Source organism: Choloepus didactylus, chromosome 3 (assembly GCF_015220235.1).
Source record: "Choloepus didactylus isolate mChoDid1 chromosome 3, mChoDid1.pri, whole genome shotgun sequence".
NCBI lineage: Eukaryota > Metazoa > Chordata > Mammalia > Pilosa > Megalonychidae > Choloepus > Choloepus didactylus.
In genome coordinates, this window is record NC_051309.1 from 200,399,872 (window position 1) to 200,418,199 (window position 18,328).

Genomic DNA, 18,328 nt, shown 5'->3' on the forward strand with positions numbered 1-18,328 from the left:
AAGAAACTGAAAGTGAAAGGATGGAAAAAAATATTTCATGCAAGCTACAGCCAAAAGAAAGCAGGTGTAGCAATATTCATCTCAGATAAAATAGACTTCAAATGCAGGGATGTTTTGAGAGACAAAGAAGGCCACTACATACTAATAAAAGGGGCAATTCAACAAGAAGAAATAGCAATCGTAAATGTCTATGCACCAAATCAAGGTGCCACAAAATACATGACAGAAACACTGGCAAAACTAAAGGAAGCAATTGATGTTTCCACAATAATTGTGGGAGACTTCAACACATCACTCTCTCCTATAGATAGATCAACCAGACAGAAGACCAATAAGGAAACTGAAAACCTAAACAATCTGATAAATGAATTAGATTTAACAGACATATACAGGACATTACATCCCAAATCAACAGGATACACATACTTTTCTGGTGCTCACGGAACTTTCTCCAGAATAGATCATATGCTGGGACATAAAACAAGCCTCAGTAAATTTAAAAAGATTGAAATTATTCAAAGCACATTCTCTGACCACAATGGAATACAACTAGAAGTCAATAACCATCAGAGACTTAGAAAATTCACAAATACCTGGAGGTTAAACAACACACTCCTAAACAATCAGTGGGTTAAAGAAGAAATAGCAAGAGAAATTGCTAAATATATAGAGACGAATGAAAATGAGAACACAACATACCAAAACCTATGGGATGCAGCAAAAGCGGTGCTAAGGGGGAAATTTATAGCACTAAACGCATATATTAAAAAGGAAGAAAGAGCCAAAATCAAAGAACTAATGGATCAACTGAAGAAGCTAGAAAATGAACAGCAAACCAATCCTAAACCAAGTACAAGAAAAGAAATAACAAGGATTAAAGCAGAAATAAATGACATAGAGAACAAAAAAACAATAGAGAGGATAAATATCACCAAAAGTTGGTTCTTTGAGAAGATCAACAAGATTGACAAGCCCCTAGCTAGACTGACAAAATCAAAAAGAGAGAAGACCCATATAAACAAAATAATGAATGAAAAAGGTGACATAACTGCAGATCCTGAAGAAATTAAAAAAATTATAAGAGGATATTATGAACAACTGTATGGCAACAAACTGGATAATGTAGAGGAAATGGACAATTTCCTGGAAACATATGAACAACCTAGACTGACCAGAGAAGAAATAGAAGACCTCAACCAACCCATCACAAGCAAAGAGATCCAATCAGTCATCAAAAATCTTCCCACAAATAAATGCCCAGGGCCAGATGGCTTCACAGGGGAATTCTACCAAACTTTCCAGAAAGAACTGACACCAATCTTACTCAAACTCTTTCAAAACATTGAAGAAAAGGGAACACTACCTAACTCATTTTATGAAGCTAACATCAATCTAATACCAAAACCAGGAAAAGATGCTACAAAAAAGGAAAACTACCGGCCAATCTCCCTAATGAATATAGATGCAAAAATCCTCAACAAAATACTTGCAAATCGAATCCAAAGACATATTAAAAAAATCATACACCATGACCAAGTGGGGTTCATTCCAGGCATGCAAGGATGGTTCAACATAAGAAAATCAATCAATGTATTACAACACATTAACAAGTCAAAAGGGAAAAATCAATTGATCATCTCAATAGATGCTGAAAAAGCATTTGACAAAATCCAACATCCCTTTTTGATAAAAACACTTCAAAAGGTAGGAATTGAAGGAAACTTCCTCAACATGATAAAGAGCATATATGAAAAACCCACAGCCAGCATAGTACTCAATGGTGAGAGACTGAAAGCCTTCCCTCTAAGATCAGGAACAAGACAAGGATGCCCACTGTCACCACTGTTATTCAACATTGTGCTGGAAGTGCTAGCCAGGGCAATCAGGCAAGACAAAGAAATAAAAGGCATCCAAATTGGAAAAGAAGAAGTAAAACTGTCACTGTTTGCAGATGATATGATCTTATATCTAGAAAACCCTGAGAAATCGACGATACAGCTACTAGAGCTAATAAACAAATTTAGCAAAGTAGCAGGATACAAGGTTAATGCACATAAGTCAGTAATGTTTCTATATGCTAGAAATGAACAAACTGAAGTGACACTCAAGAAAAAGATACCATTTTCAATACCAACTAAAAAAATCAAGTACCTAGGAATAAACTTAACCAAAGATGTAAAAGACCTATACAAAGAAAACTACATAACTTTACTAAAAAAAATAGAAGGGGACCTTAAAAGATGGAAAAATATTCCATTTTCATGGATAGGAAGGCTAAATGTCATTAAGATGTCAATTCTACCCAAACTCATCTACAGATTCAATGCAATCCCAATCAAAATTCCAACAACCTACTTTGCAGACTTGGAAAAGCTAGTTATCAAATTTATTTGGAAAGGGAAGATGCCTCGAATTGCTAAAGACACTCTAAAAAAGAAAAACGAAGTGGGAGGACTTACACTCCCTGACTTTGAAGCTTATTATAAAGCCACAGTTGCCAAAACAGCATGGTACTGGCACAAAGATAGACATATAGATCAATGGAATCGAATTGAGCATCCAGAGATAGACCCTCAGATCTATGGCCGACTGATCTTTGATAAGGCCCTCAAAGTCACTGAACTGAGTCATAATGGTCTTTTCAACAAATGGGGCTGGGAGAGTTGGATATCCATATCCAAAAGAATGAAAGAGGACCCCTACCTCACCCCCTACACAAAAATTAACTCAAAATGGACCAAAGATCTCAATATAAAAGAAAGTACCATAAAACTCCTAGAAGATAATGTAGGAAAACATCTTCAAGATCTTGTATTAGGCGGCCACTTCCTAGACTTTATACCCAAAGCACAAGCAACAAAAGAGAAAATAGATAAATGGGAACTCCTCAAGCTTAGAAGTTTCTGCACCTCAAAGGAATTTCTCAAAAAGGTAAAGAGGCAGCCAACTCAATGGGAAAAAATTTTTGGAAACCATGTATCTGACAAAAGACTGATATCTTGCATATATAAAGAAATCCTACAACTCAATGACAATAGTACAGACAGCCCAATTATAAAATGGGCAAAAGATATGAAAAGACAGTTCTCTGAAGAGGAAATACAAATGGCCAAGAAACACATGAAAAAATGTTCAGCTTCACTAGCTATTAGAGAGATGCAAATTAAGACCACAACGAGATACCATCTAACACCGGTTAGAATGGCTGCCATTAATCAAACAGGAAACTACAAATGCTGGAGGGGATGTGGAGAAATTGGAACTCTTATTCATTGTGGGTGGGACTGTATAATGGTTCAGCCACTCTGGAAGTCAGTCTGGCAGTTCCTTAGAAAACTAGATATAGAGTTACCATTCGATCCAGCGATTGCACTTCTCGGTATATACCCGGAAGGTCGGAAAGCAGTGACACGAACAGATATCTGCACGCCAATGTTCATAGCAGCATTATTCACAATTGCCAAGAGATGGAAACAACCCAAATGTCCTTCAACAGATGAGTGGATAAATAAAATGTGGTATATACACACGATGGAATACTACGCGGCAGTAAAAAGGAACGATCTCATGAAACATGACAACATGGATGAACCTTGAAGACATAATGCTGAGCAAAATAAGCCAGGCACAAAAAGAGAAATATTATATGCTACCACTAATGTGAACTTTGAAAAATGTAAAACAAATGGTTTATAATGTAGAATGTAGGGGAACTATCAATAGAGAGCAATTAAGGAAGGGGGAACAATAATCCAAGAAGAACAGATAAGCTATTTAACGCTCTGGGGATGCCCAGGAATGACTATGGTCTGTTAATTTCTGATGGATATAGTAGGAACAAGTTCACAGAAATGTTGCTATATTATGTAACTTTCTTGGGGTAAAGTAGGAACATGTTGGAAGTTAAGCAGTTATCTTAGGTTAGTTGTCTTTTTCTTACTCCCTTGTTATGGTCTCTTTGAAATGTTCTTTTATTGTATGTTTGTTTCCTTTTTAACTTTTTTTTCATACAGTTGATTTAAAAAAGAAGGGAAAGTTAAAAAAAAAAAAAAGAAAAACAAGGAAAAAAAAGATGTAGTGCCCCCTTGAGGAGCCTGTGGAGAATGCAGGGGGATTGGCCTACCCCACCTGGATGGTTGCTAACATGACCACAGACATAGGGGACTGGTGGTTTGATGGGCTGAGCCCTCTACCATAGGTTTTACCCTTGGGAAGACGGTTGCTGCAAAGAAGAGGCTAGGCCTCCCTATGGTTGTGCCTAAGAGCCTCCTCCCGAATGCCTCTTTGTTGCTCAGATGTGGCCCTCTCTCTCTGGCTAAGCCAACTTGAAAGGTGAAATCACTGCCCTCCCCACTACGTGGGATCAGACACACAGGGGAGTGAATCTCCCTGGCAACGTGGAATATGACTCCCGGGGAGGAATGTAGACCCGGCATCGTGGGACGGAGAACATCTTCTTGACCAAAAGGGGGATGTGAAAGGAAATGAAATAAGCTTCAGTGGCAGAGAGATTCCAAAAGGAGCCGAGAGGTCACTCTGGTGGGCACTCTTACGCACAATTTGGACAACCCTTTTTAGGTTCCAAAGAATTGGGGTAGCTGGTGGTGGATACCTGAAACTATCAAACTACAACCCAGATCCCATGAATCTCGAAGACAGTTGTATAAAAATGTAGCTTATGAGGGGTGACAATGGGATTGGGAAAGCCATAAGGACCACACTCCACTTTGTCTAGTTTATGGATGGATGAGTAGAAAAATAGGGGAAGGAAACAAACAGACAAAGGTACCCAGTGTTCTTTTTTGCTTCGATTGCTCTTTTTCACTCTGGTTATTGTTCTTGTTGTTTTTGTGTGTGTGCTAATGAAGGTGTCAGGGATTGATTTAGGTGATGAATGTACAACTATGTAATGGTACTGTAAACAATCGAAAGTACGATTTGTTTTGTATGACTGCGTGGTATGTGAATATATCTCAATAAAATGAAGATAAAAAAAAAAAAAGATATGTAAAAAAAGAGCTAAAGGGTAAAGGACAATACTGACTGTGTTTTAAAACTTCAACTTCCATATGAGACCAAGGGAAGATATGTTTATTTGGTGCAGGAACTATATTTTCTAAACAATTTAACTTGTACAGTCAGTTTGTTCAAACACCATAATTACATGGAACTTTGAACAGGAAGTGAGATCTGGTAGGTTTGTATAGGTTAGTGTGAAATAGCAACACATCCCAAAGTAATTTGGGCAGAGAATAAAAATATGTATGCAGGGCCCCCCTGAGGAGCTGGGGGAAAATGTGGAAGTGTTGGACTTCCTCACCTGAATTGCTGCTAATGTTCTCACAAACACTGAGGACATACAGTTTGGTATGCTGAGCCCTCTATCTTGGGGCTTGCCCTTATGAAGCTTGTTACTACAAAGAAGAGGCTAAATCTGCTTATATGTGTGCCTAAGAGTCTCCCCCTGAATACTTCTTTATTGCTCAGATGTGGCCCTCTCTCTCTCTAGCTAAGCCAACATGTCAGGTGAACTCACTGCCCTCCCCCCTACATGGGACCTGACTCCCAGGGGTGTAAATCTCCCTGGCAATGCAGGATATGACTCCAGGGGATGAATCTGGACCTGGCATCGTGGGATTGAGAACATCTTCTTGACCAAAAGGGGGATGTGAAAGGACACAAGTTTCAGTGGCTGAGAGATTTCAAATGGAGTCGAGAGGTCACTCTAGTGCACTATATAGATACCCCTTTTTAGGTTTTAATGTATTAGAATAGCTAGAAGTAATACTCGAAACTATCAAACTCCAACCCAGTTGCCTTGACTCTTGAAGATGATTGTATAACAATGTAGCTTACAAGGGGTGACTGTGTGATTGTGAAAACCTTGTGGACTGCACTCCCTTTATCCAGTATATGTATGGATGGGTGGAAAAATGGGGACAAAAACTAAATGAAAAATAGGGTGGGATGGGGGGATTATTTGGGTGTTCTTTTTTAGTTTTATTTTTTATTATTTTGATTCCTTCTGGTGTTAAGACAGATGTTCAAAAATAGATTGGGGTGGGAGGAGCTAAGATGGCGGCATAGAGAGGAGCGGAAGACTGTTAGTCCCCCTGGAACAATTCATAAACAACCAAAAAACTAGTAAATAACCTGGAATAACTGCAGGGAGACAAACGTGACTGTCCACTCATCACACACCAACCTGAATTGGGAGGAATGCCCAGGACAGCAGCATAAAATCTGTAAGTAAAAACCATGGACCCGTGCTGAGAGCCGAGAGCTGAGAGCCCCTGCCTCATAGAAGCCTCGCGGTGCTAGAGAGCAGCACTCTCTCAACCCAGATCCAACTGGGGTTTTAATGTTAATTGTTCAATACAGACAGCGAATCCCCAACCAGCAGACAGAGGCTTTTGGTGACGACTGACCTTGGGAGAGTCAGGGGACATATCTGTCTCAGGACGGGTAGCCCAGAGGATCAGGTGCAATCTCTGGCCAAAGGGTGAATCTGGGAGCTTTCTGTCCCTTTCTCTCTCTCTCAACCTGGGCAGCTCAGCGGAGAAAGCCTCAGCCGTTTACAGCCCGCAGCACTTTGCACTAAAGAAAGCCTCAGCCACACTCTGACCACCAGCAGTCAGAGAAACAAAGAACTTATTGATATGCAAATGACCTCTCTGAAGGGGGCATAGCTTCCCAAGAGGAAAGGGAGGGGCCCAGATCTTCTTACATTTAGAACCAGACCCCAGAGCCTGGGGGAGGAGAGCCGCAGGCCACACCCCTTACACCAGCCAGTGACAGGCTGACAGGCACATCTGCCAGGCAGAAAAGCACAGGGTGTGTCAATCCTCTAAGACACACCATCAGGGAAACTGGATACTGAATATTTCCTCCTTCTGTGACCTGAGCCTAGAAGGTCAGATGCCTAGACAACAGAAAACTACAACCTACACTAGGAAAAACAAAGTTATGGCTCAGTCAAAGGAACAAACTTACACTCTAACTGAGATACAGGGATTTAAACAACTAATGCTAAATCAATTCAAAAAGTTTAGAGAACATATCGCACAAGAGATGTTTATGAAAACACTGAGCATACATAAGGCAGAAATCGAAAATTCAAAAAAACTAGCAGAATCTATGGAAATGAAAGGCACAACACAAGAGACGAAAGACACAATGGAAACATACAACAGCAGATCTCAAGAGGCAGAAGAAAACACTCAGGAACTGGAGAACAAAACACCTGAAAGCCTACACGCAAAGGAGCAGATGAAGAAAAGAATGAAAAAATATGAGCAACGTCTCAGGGAACTCAAGGATGAAATGAAATACAAGAATGTACGTATCATTGGTGTCCCAGAAGCAGAAGAGAAGGGAAAAGCGGCAGAAGCAATAATAGAGGAAATAATCAATGAAAATTTCCCATCTCTTATGAAAGACATAAAATTACAGATCCAAGAAGCACAGTGTACTCCAAACAGAATAGATCTGTATAGGCCTATGCCAAGACACTTAATCAGATTATCAAATGTCAAAGACAAAGAGAGAATCCTGAAAGCAAGAAGAGAAAAGCGATCCATTACATACAAAAGAAGCTTAGTAAGACTATGTGCTAATTTCTCAGCAGAAACCATGGAGGCAAAAAGGAAGTGGTGTGATATATTTAAGATACTGAAAGAGAAAAACCACCAACCAAGAATCCTATATCCAACAAAACTGTCCTTTAAATATGAGGGAGAGCTCAAAGTATTTTCCAACAAACAGACAATGAGAAACTCTGTGAACAAGACACCTGTCGTACAGGAAATACTAAAGGGAGCACTACAGAATGATAGGAGAAGACAGGAGTGAGAGGTCTGGAGCACGATTTTGGGAGATGGTAGCACAGCAATGTAAGTATACTGAACAAAGATAACTATCAATATGGTTGAGAGAGGAAGGTTGAGAACATGTGAGACACCAGAAGAAAGGAGGAAAGATAAAGACTGGGACTGTGTAACTTGGTGAAATCTAGAGTGTTCAACAATTGTGATAAAATGTACAAATATGTTCTTTCACGAGGGAGAACAAGCAAATATCAACCTTGCAAGGTGTTAAAAATGGGGAGGCATTGGGGGAGGGATGCAATCAGCATAAACTAGAGATTGTAACTAACAGAATCATTGTATCATGCTCCCTTTAATGTAACAAAGGCGATATATCAAGGTAAATACAGATAAGGGGGGGATAGGGAAGGCATGTGAGACACTTGACATTGGTGGTGTTGTCTGACTCTTTATTCTACTTTGATTTAAGGTTATCTTTCCTTTTGCTGCTTCCTAGCTGTCATTTCTTTTTCCTCTTTCTTTTTTCTTTTGTCTCTCTACCTTCTTTGACTCTCCCTCCTGCCTTGTGGAAGAAATGTAGACGCCCTTATACAGATAGTGGTGAAGGTGGTAAACACATAAATATGTGACTATACAGGGAACCACTGATTGTTTACTTACAATGGAATGTATGGCATGGGAACAAAACCATCTTAAAAAAAAAAAATGGGTTGATGACGAAACCTCGAGGGCAATATACTGAGTGAAATAAGTCTCACTGATAGGAACTAATTATAATATGTAAACTCATAGACATGAAATATAAGGTACCAAGATAAAGGACGGAACTAAAGAATGGAGAGCAGTTGCTTAGTATGAGCAGAATGTTCAACTAGGATGAATTTAAATGTTTAGAAATGAACAGAGGTGTCAGTAGCAAGATGTGAGATTAACTAACAGTGCCGAATGGTGTGTGAAAGTGGTGGAAAGGGGAAGCTCAGACTCATATATGTCACCAGAAGGAAAGTTGGAGGTCAAAAGATGGGAATGTATAAAACGGAATCCTATGGTGGGCAATGTTCATGATTAACCATACAAATATTAGAAATCTCTTCCATGAACCAGAACAAATGTATGACAACACAATTAGAAGTCAATACTAGAGGGGCATATAGGGAAAAAATATATACCTGTTGCAAACTATATATTACAGTTAGTAGTATTTCAATGTTGTTTCATAAACAGTAACAAATATACTATACCAATAATACGAGTCAACGATGGAGGGGGATACAGGAGGATTCGAGTTTCCTTTTCTTTTTTTTTTTTCTTTGGTCTTTTACTTTATGTCTTGTCTGGAGTAATGAAAAGGTTCTAAAAATTGAACAAAAATTAAGTGTGGTGATGCACACACAGCTGTATGAGGGTACCGGGGACAACTGGTTGTACACTTTGGATCTTTGGGTAATTGTATGGTATGTGAACAACCTCAATAAAAATTAAAAAAAAAAAAAAAAGAAAGAAAATAGATTGGGGTGATGAATGCACAACTGTATGATGGTACTGTGAACAGCTGATTGTACACCATGGATGATTGTATGGTATGTGAGTATATCTCAATAAAACTGAATTTTTAAAAAAAATCAGAAAAAAAAAGATGGAGAAGAAACAAAGTTTAAGGTCACACAAAAGTTGATGGTAAGAAAAAGTAAAAGAATGTAGAATCTGGCAAAAAATAAGAAAAGAAAGCAACAGACACTACATTAGTATCATATACAATATATTTCAAGATGAAAAAGTAGTTTTAGGAATGGAGAGGGTCACTAAATAATGATAAAACATTCAGTCCACAAGACAGAGAAATTTTAAGCAAGATGTTCCCAGTAAAATAGTCTCTAAATATACATAGCAAAACCTAACAGAAGCACTAAGAAAAACTTAATTATTGATTTTATGTAGCTCTATTAATGAGTCACATGGATCATGTGCTAAGCCATAAAGAAAGCCTCAAAATTTCAACACATAGGTATCACCAGATCATGGCCACAACATATTTAAGACAGGTTAATATAAAAATACAAATTTAAAAATTTGGACATATAAGAACACACTGAAAAAAAAAAAAACTCACAGGATTAAATTAAAAAAATTATAATGGAAATGTAAAAATATCTAAAAGCTGTGAGATAAGCAAAAGCAGTACTTAACAGGAAATGTATCTGGTACAAATATCACATCAAAACACTTACTTATACTCTAGGATGGTCTTCTCAAATGCAGACAAAATAACACCCAACTCCGTGATGTCACCAGTTTTCTTTCCTTCTTCACACCAAATATGCACACAGTCGGAAACATCACTATCTAAAACATTAAGGTAAGTAAATTTTATATTCAGGTTATTCATAATTTGATTCTAGTTCCAGGGCTCTGACAGCCTAAAACAAACTACTAAAGATAGTCATAGTTGAAGAAGCATATGGAGGAACCATAGTCACTTCTTAATTTCAGGGTACAGTCTCAGAAGCCCCCATCTTCTCTGACTACTGTTTCCTTGATTCTCCCAACATCTCTGATAGAGCAGCCCAAAGCACTGCTATCTCTTAATTACCTTGCTGTACCTTTATTTAATAGTCTGCTGTTATCCAATACCACTGGTGATACCACTCTTCTTTGTTAACGGTATTTTCTGAATTTTAATCTTGATCTGATAGACCATGTCTAGAATACATCAAGATTACTTGTTGTATTAATTTAAATAGTTGAAGTAATATATAGTAATATACTGGACCAGGAATGTAAAGACTTAAGTCCTAGTTTGAGTTTCTTTATTTACTGTGTCTTATGCAAGTCATTTAACCTGCTAGGGTTCCAGTGTCATTATCAGTAAAAATGGAAGAAATAAAACATACTCTGCCTTTTGTGTTCATTGTGGGGTTTAAGAAAGAAAATATCTATGAATACATTTCCAAAAACTATAAATCACTATATATTTTAAAGGTATTATCAAATTTTAATTAATACCCAAATTATTTTTTTAATAACACTAACAAAAGGAATTGACAGGACAGTCTACTCTTCTTCCATAATTAATTCCTTATTTAACACCTAAAAACTGATGCGCCAACTGACTGAAAGGTCACCTCTTGATTCACACCTGGGCTCAATTCCTGGCTGTGGTGGATTAATAACAACTGCAAATTCTTTAACTTTATTCCCTATTTCTGTTCCACTTAAATCCGGGCTAGTCCTACACCTGACTTGATTAATAGCATATGATGGAACAGTACTGTACAGGTTCCAAGGCCAGGTCTTAAGAGATCTGCTGCTTCTGCTTTTCACCTCCTGCAATGCTCCCTCTTGGAGGTCAGCCGGTACATTAGACCCTGACTACCAAACCATGAGGAAGCCCAAGATAGCAACGTAGAGAAAGGAAGAGGTCACACGGAGGAGCAGTAAGGCACCAGACACGTGAATGGAGCTTTCTTAGACCTTCCAGCATAGCCCAGGCACCAACTTAATGCAGCCAAATGGGCAGGCTCGCCAAAGCAAAACTCTGAGCAAATAAGGTCATTAACTGTTTTAAGTTAGCTAACTTTCTATCAAGGGCCATATGGTAAACATTTTTGGTTTTGCAAGCCAGCTACTCAACTTTGCTGTTGTAGGGCCAAACCAGGCTATAAAATACTAAAATGAATGAGCATGGCCTTGTTCCAATAAAACTTTATTTTCAAAAACAGGCAATGGGAGAGATTTGAATCACAGGCCATAGTTTTCTGACTACTATTTTAAATGTATAAAACTACTGTTTAAATCACTAAGTTTTGGAGTAGTTTGTTAAGTACCAACAGATGTGTGAAACACTGGCTAAGCTGTCTTTGGCTATGCAACCTCAGACAAGTTTTTTGATCTACGTCTCTATTTCCTCATCTGTAAAAATGGCAATAATGGTACTTTTACCTCACAGGTTTATTATAAGGACTTAATAAAGAGAGGATATTAAACACTTAGTATAATGACTGCCACACAGTAAACAATCCAATGCTGTTTTTGTTATTATTCATGTACAAAAACAGGCAGGAACACGAATTAGCAAGATGTGTTCTGATTAAATCTCCAGACCAGACCCACAAGGCCACCTACCCGATTCAGTAACCATTCCCTATAGTCCCAAATCCCTACTCACCTAATAACTTAACAGTATTTTTAGAAAAACCAGTAATCCGCAAACAGTAGTCTTGTTTTAAAAAAAAATATATAGTACCTGAGCAACTTATGAGTCCAAATAAAATCTTCCTTTATCTCTCAGAGCTAATAGATTTTTCAAAAGTTTAATTAGAAAGTTAAGTTCAACCTATCCCCTCTTAAGGATTTTTTTATCTTGGCATTAATTTGATTTTTTTTATTATGAATCATTTTACACCCACAATAACGTTTGTGTGTGCATGTGTGAAATATTAAGATTATTAAATGGAATGCCCATGGGACAATACTGCTGTGCTAGTACAGAACATTAATAAGACATCTGAAGCACTGAATATGCACCCACTCAAATGTATCCCGACAACCTCTCATAGGTAACCACAATTCTGAATTTTGTGTTGATCATTTTTTCATTACAGATTGGCTGCACATGAATATATCCCTAAATAATACATGGTTTAGTTTTGCATGTTTTTGACCTTTTTATATTTATGTTGCTGCATAAGCGTAAGTTTTATTTTTGTACTCCATTCTATTGCTTGAATATACCATGATTTATCAATTCTCTTGTGATGAGCTGTTTTCAGTATTTTGCTATCATAAAAAATGTTTCAGGACCACTCATATGTATGTTTTGTGGGACATGTGCAAGAATTTCTCTAATTTATACTCTCACAAGTGACTACTAGGTTTTACAGTCTGTATTTTCAACTTTACCAGAGAGAAGTCAAAATGATTTCAAAGTGACTATATCTGTAGATCAGCAGTGATTAAAGATTTCTACTGACAACATCCTCATCAAATCAAGAACCAAAAGATTAAAATTTCTGCCAATCTTGTAGGTGCAAAAGGGTGTCTCACAGTTAACTGTAATTAAATTTCTCTAATTAGTAATGAATTTTACTTTCTTCATATGTCAATTTTACTGTTTTCACTTCTGTGAAAATCTGTTGGTGTCATCTGCCCATTTTTCTACTAGGTTGTCTTTTTATTGATTTTAGAAGTTTGCTAATCATTTATGTTTTCCAGTACTATCTCAGTTTGTTTCTATTCTGTATCTTTCTTTATGATCTCCTTGATAAATGGAATTTTTTGATTTGAATGAAATCAAACATATCAATCATTTCCTTTATGGTTTTAAACTTTTCATGTCATTTAAGAAACCCTTGCCAATTAAAACAAAGATACTCTTCTATATGTTCTCTAAAAATTTTCAAATTCTACCTTTCACCATTTATGTCTTTACTTCATCTGGAACTGCTTCTTTGTGTGAGCTGTGAGTCAAGAAATTCATTTCATTTTTCCATATGGAAGACACTGTCGCAGCCCCACCCTTCTCCCACTGACTTGCAATACCATCATTGTTATCCATCAATCAAGACTCCATATAGTCATGGGTCTTTTCCTGAACTATCTTTTCTGTTCCACTAGCCTATCTATCCTTGTGCAATACAATATTTTCTTAATTACTAAGTCATGCCATCAGGTAGGGCAAATTCCTCCCTTCTCTTCTTCATGGTATGTTGGTATGTGGTCTTTTGTACTTCCATATAAATTTTAGAATGAGCATGTCAAGTTCTACCAAACAACAAAATCTGTTGGAATTTTGACTGAAACTATACTGAATCTACAGATCACTTTGGGAAAAACTGACATTTTAATGATATTAACTATTTCTATGTATGAACATGGTTTATCCATTGATTTATACGGCCTTAGTATTTTTCAACTAAATCTTATGAATTTCTCCATAAAGTCTTACATGTCTTTTCTATATTTATTTCTAGGTATCTTTTATTTTTTATCGCTATTGAAAAAGGAGTAGTTTTAAAAAACATATTTTCATTTATACCTTCATTCAATAAATATATGTGTCTCTATCATGTACTGGAGCCATGTTCAAAATAAAATCAGAGAACAGAGTAGTGAATAAAACAGACAAAAATTCTTGCCCTCATAGAGTTTACAATCTAGTATATTTTCTTTTCATGGTCTACAGCTATACTGTTCAATATGGTAGCCTAGATCCCAGTCACATGTGGCAACTTAAATTGATTAAATAAAATTAATAATCCAGTTCCTTAGTCATATAAGATACACAAGTGGTTAGTGGCTACCATACTGGACAATGCCAATTGTAGAACATTTCTAACAACACAGAGAGTTCTACTGCATAGCTGTGGTATATAAATATGCAATTGTTTTTTAAAATTCAATCTTGTGACATTCTTAATAACTGCAATAATTTCTGAGATTCAGTCATATTTTCTATGTAGACAATAATAAATGAATAGTGATAGCGTTTTCTTCTTTCCCAATCTTTATTTCCAATGCCATTTATTTCTTTTTTTGTATAACTATGCTAGCTAGTACCTCTAGCACAATGTTAAACAGAAATAGTGAGAGTAGGCATCCTTCATTTGTACCCAATTTTTAAAAGGATTCTTTTAATTATTTATCCTTTTGTCGTTAGATATGGTATTTTTTTTAAGACATCCTTTATCAGGTAAACATAAAAGTTCTCTTCTTTCATTAGTTCACTAATAAAATTTACCTTTCACTCAAGATTCAAGATTAAGATAAAACTCTTATCGAATACTTGGTATCAGTCTATTGAAATGATCATATAGTTTTATTCCTTTAATATTTCTAAATTGTTAAACTACATTAACAGACTTTCTAACGTTAAACCCAACTTGCATTACAGGGGTTAACCCAACTTCATCGTGATATACTATCTTTAAAAATACTGCTGTCCCCACTTTACCAATAATTTGTTAAGGATTTTTCATTAATTTTTATGAATGAAATAGGCCTGTAATTATCCTCTATTGTATGTTATCTGATTTTGATATTAAAGTGATATTGGCCTCAGATGAACTAGGGAACATTTCCTCTTTTATGCTCTGAAAGAATTTGCATAAGATCAGAATTAACTGTTCCTTAAATGTTTGTTAGACCATCCTACAAAATCATCTGGATTGAGAGTTTTTTGTTTGTTTGTATAGCAAGATTTTTAACCACTCACTGAATTTCTTTTGATAGCTACAGGATTATCCTAGATTTTTCCTTCAAAAGTCGATTCTGATAGCCTTTTATTTTCTAAATTATTTTTCCTTTTCATCTATTTTAAATTTATTGGCATGAAGTTGTTCATTATGTTCTCGTTAACATTTTAAACTCTGTAGCTATTGATGGGAGTATAAAATGTAAAACCACATTGGGAATGTGGTTCAAGAAATATAGCCGTTTCTTGCATCTATCCTATGATGGATCTGTCATATGACCCAGCAACCTCCTCCTTTGTATTTACGCAAAAGAAAACATTTGGTCACAGAAAAACATAGTAGCTTTACTCATAATAGACAAAAACTGGAGACAACTCAGCTATCCATCAATAAGAGATGGGATAAACTGTTGTGGATAAACAATTGCAACTCAGCAATAAAATGACACAAACAACATGGATAAATGTCAAAAAAAATTATGCTGAGTGAAAGAAGCCTTATACAAAAGAGTAAATACTATGTAATTCCATTATGAAATTCTAGAAAGGCAAAACTAATCAGTTACAGAAAAATCCCAACAGCAATGGCCTCTTGAGGGTGGGTGGGGACTGACTTGAATGGGGCCTAGGGAACTCTAGGTGATGGTAGGGGCCTGTTAAGGGTTTTAGTTACCAGGTATTTGCAATTCCTAAAGCTGAGCAAATATACACTTAAGATCTGGGCATTTCATTGTATATATGTTTTCCATTAAAAGAAAAAAAACTATAAACCATCACTGAACTTTAGTTAATGAACTTGAGTTAATGATGTACATGCTGAAGAATCTCAGGGAAAGTGTATTGATGCCTGCAATTTGTGTTTAAAATTTCATGATAAAATGTTGGAAAAAAATAATTTATTCCAAAGTCATACAATCTTAATTTTTAAAACTAGCAATTAAATGTACTAACATTTGCTACTTTAACAAATTAAGAAACAGAAAAGTTCTGTTGTTTTTTATTTTAATGAGATTCTTGAATCAGTGACAAAAGTACAAAACACCATTCTGTACCTGAGTCTACTCCTTCACTTCTTGAGTTCTTCTTTTTGCCATGAGACATCTTCTTTTTCTGAGCTTTCTACAAAAAAAAAACATAGATTTTGAGAAAAGCGTTTTTTTTTCTTTTAAAACATAAGAATTCCAAAGATGGTATTATCAAACACTGTCAATTAATATTTTGCCTCTCTCAGTTCTAAATTAACATATTAACTGTTACACAGTAGCTAATACATTACATACATTAGTCATATAAATGAATTAATATAAGGAAACATTGCAAAAAATTAGTCACAAAATAAAAAAATAATAAAACTTTCAGTTTACTAATAAAAATGCTTTCTTTGAATGAAGTTGAATTTTTATTAAGATAATTTGTGAAATCAGCTCAAATTTCTACTCCCAGTTATCAAGAAGTAACAGCTTCTAGACTAGTTAAAGGGAAAAGGTTATCAGATGGAAGCTTGTATCAAGATACCATACTGAAACAGATTCACAGGAAGGAGAGAAGAGGGCTGGAAAAGAGAAACAAGTGGAAAAAATAAAAGACTATATATTTTTTTCTTCTCATGATTTCCTTAAAAGATAACTGTTTTAAGCAAAAATGAAAACATTGTAAAGTTAGGCTTCTAATGTTTGTTTAAAACATGACAAAAATAGCACAGAATATGGAGAGATGAATGAACGGAATTATACAATTGTTATATAATGACGTTTATATAATGGGAAGTAGAACTGTCAGGTATGAGATGGGAACTGGGATGTACACAGTGGTAGGAAACAGTGATTCTAAATAGACTTGGTAATTTAAAGATGCATATTTTTAACCCAGGAACAAACAACCAAAAAAAAAAAAAAAATTTAAATGAGGCACAACTAAAAAGTTAACAGGAAAAAAAATGGAATACCAAAAAAATTCAATTAACCCAAAATTATCACCAAAGGGACAAAAATTAAATGGACCAAACACTCCAATTAAAAGGCAGAAATTGTCAAACTGGATAACTATATGCTGTCTGTAAGAAGTACACTTTAAATTTAAAGGCAAAAAAAGGATGAAAAAGATTTACCATGCAAAGTTAGCATAAGAAAGTAGCTGTGGCTATAATATCAAACACCGATTTCAAAAACAGAAAGTATTGTAAGAATAAAGGGGGCTATTTCATAATGATAAAAGTGGGCATTCATCAAGAAGACATGACAACCTTAAATAAGCTTCAAAATCATAAAACAAAAATTCAAAGAAATAAAACCCAAAGTTGGGATTTTTAAAAACATCCCTTCTCTTTAATTGATATAGCAAATAGACCTCCTTTTCCCCCAAAAACCCCAGTCAGAATACAGATAATATGAACTGCATGACTGATCAACTTGATCTAAACTGACATTTATAAAACACTGCACCCAACAACCGCAAACTACAGTCTTTTCAAGAACACAAGGAATATTTACCAAGGCAGATTAATAAGAGGCAATATGTACAGTATGCTTCTATTTGGTTAATATACTCATATTTGTTTGTACATGCTGAAGGAAACGCTGGAAGAACATATAAGAAACTAATTATAAGGTTACCTGTGTGCATGTTTAGTGGATGGGGAAGGTAGAAACTGAAGAATGGGGTATAAGGGACACCTTTTTATGCTTCTACAAGTTTTTAAATGAATTATTCATTCAAAACATTAAACAAACTGAATATAATAAGATAATCAGCAGCTTGACCAGAAGATACTTTACATCAAGAATCTTAGAGCAGATATGACCCAGAAATCTTATCAAAATAATTTTTTTTAAGGAAATGATCAAGAATGTGCACACTCCCTTTATCCAGTGTATGCACCGATGAGTGGAAAAATGGAGACAAAAATAAGATGAAAAATAGGGTGAGATAGAGGGGATGGAAAGACTTAGGTGTTCTTTTTTGTTTTTTTATTTTGGAATAAGGAAAAGGTTCAAAAATCGATTCTGGTGATGAACACACAACTGTATGATGGTGCTATGAATAAATGATTGTACACTGTGGATGACTGTAGGGTGTGTGAATATCTCAATTAAAGTGAATTCAAAAAAAAAGTAAACAAACAATGGGGGGAGAAGGGGAATGGGATGTTTTGGATGCTGTTTTTTATTTTAATTTTTATTTTATTTCTTGGAGTAATGAAAATGTTCAAAGTTTGATTGTGGTAATGAAAGCACAACTATATAACGATACAGTGAACAACTGATTATACACTTTGAATGATTGTAAGTTATTATATCTCAATAAAATTGCATAA

At 35.7% G+C, this 18,328-nt stretch overlaps 1 protein-coding gene across 1 annotated transcript in view; it reads right to left on the reverse strand.

Moving 5' to 3' along the window:
• Nucleotides 1-18,328, reverse strand: part of CENPU (centromere protein U) — a 63,529-nt gene that overhangs the window by 23,865 nt on the left and 21,336 nt on the right. The window contains exons 7-8 of the mRNA XM_037831099.1: nt 16,068-16,134; nt 10,055-10,169 (exon numbers count right to left, since the gene is read on the reverse strand). Coding sequence (XP_037687027.1) covers nt 10,055-10,169; nt 16,068-16,134 — 182 coding nt within the window. The remainder of the gene's footprint in view (nt 1-10,054; nt 10,170-16,067; nt 16,135-18,328) is intronic.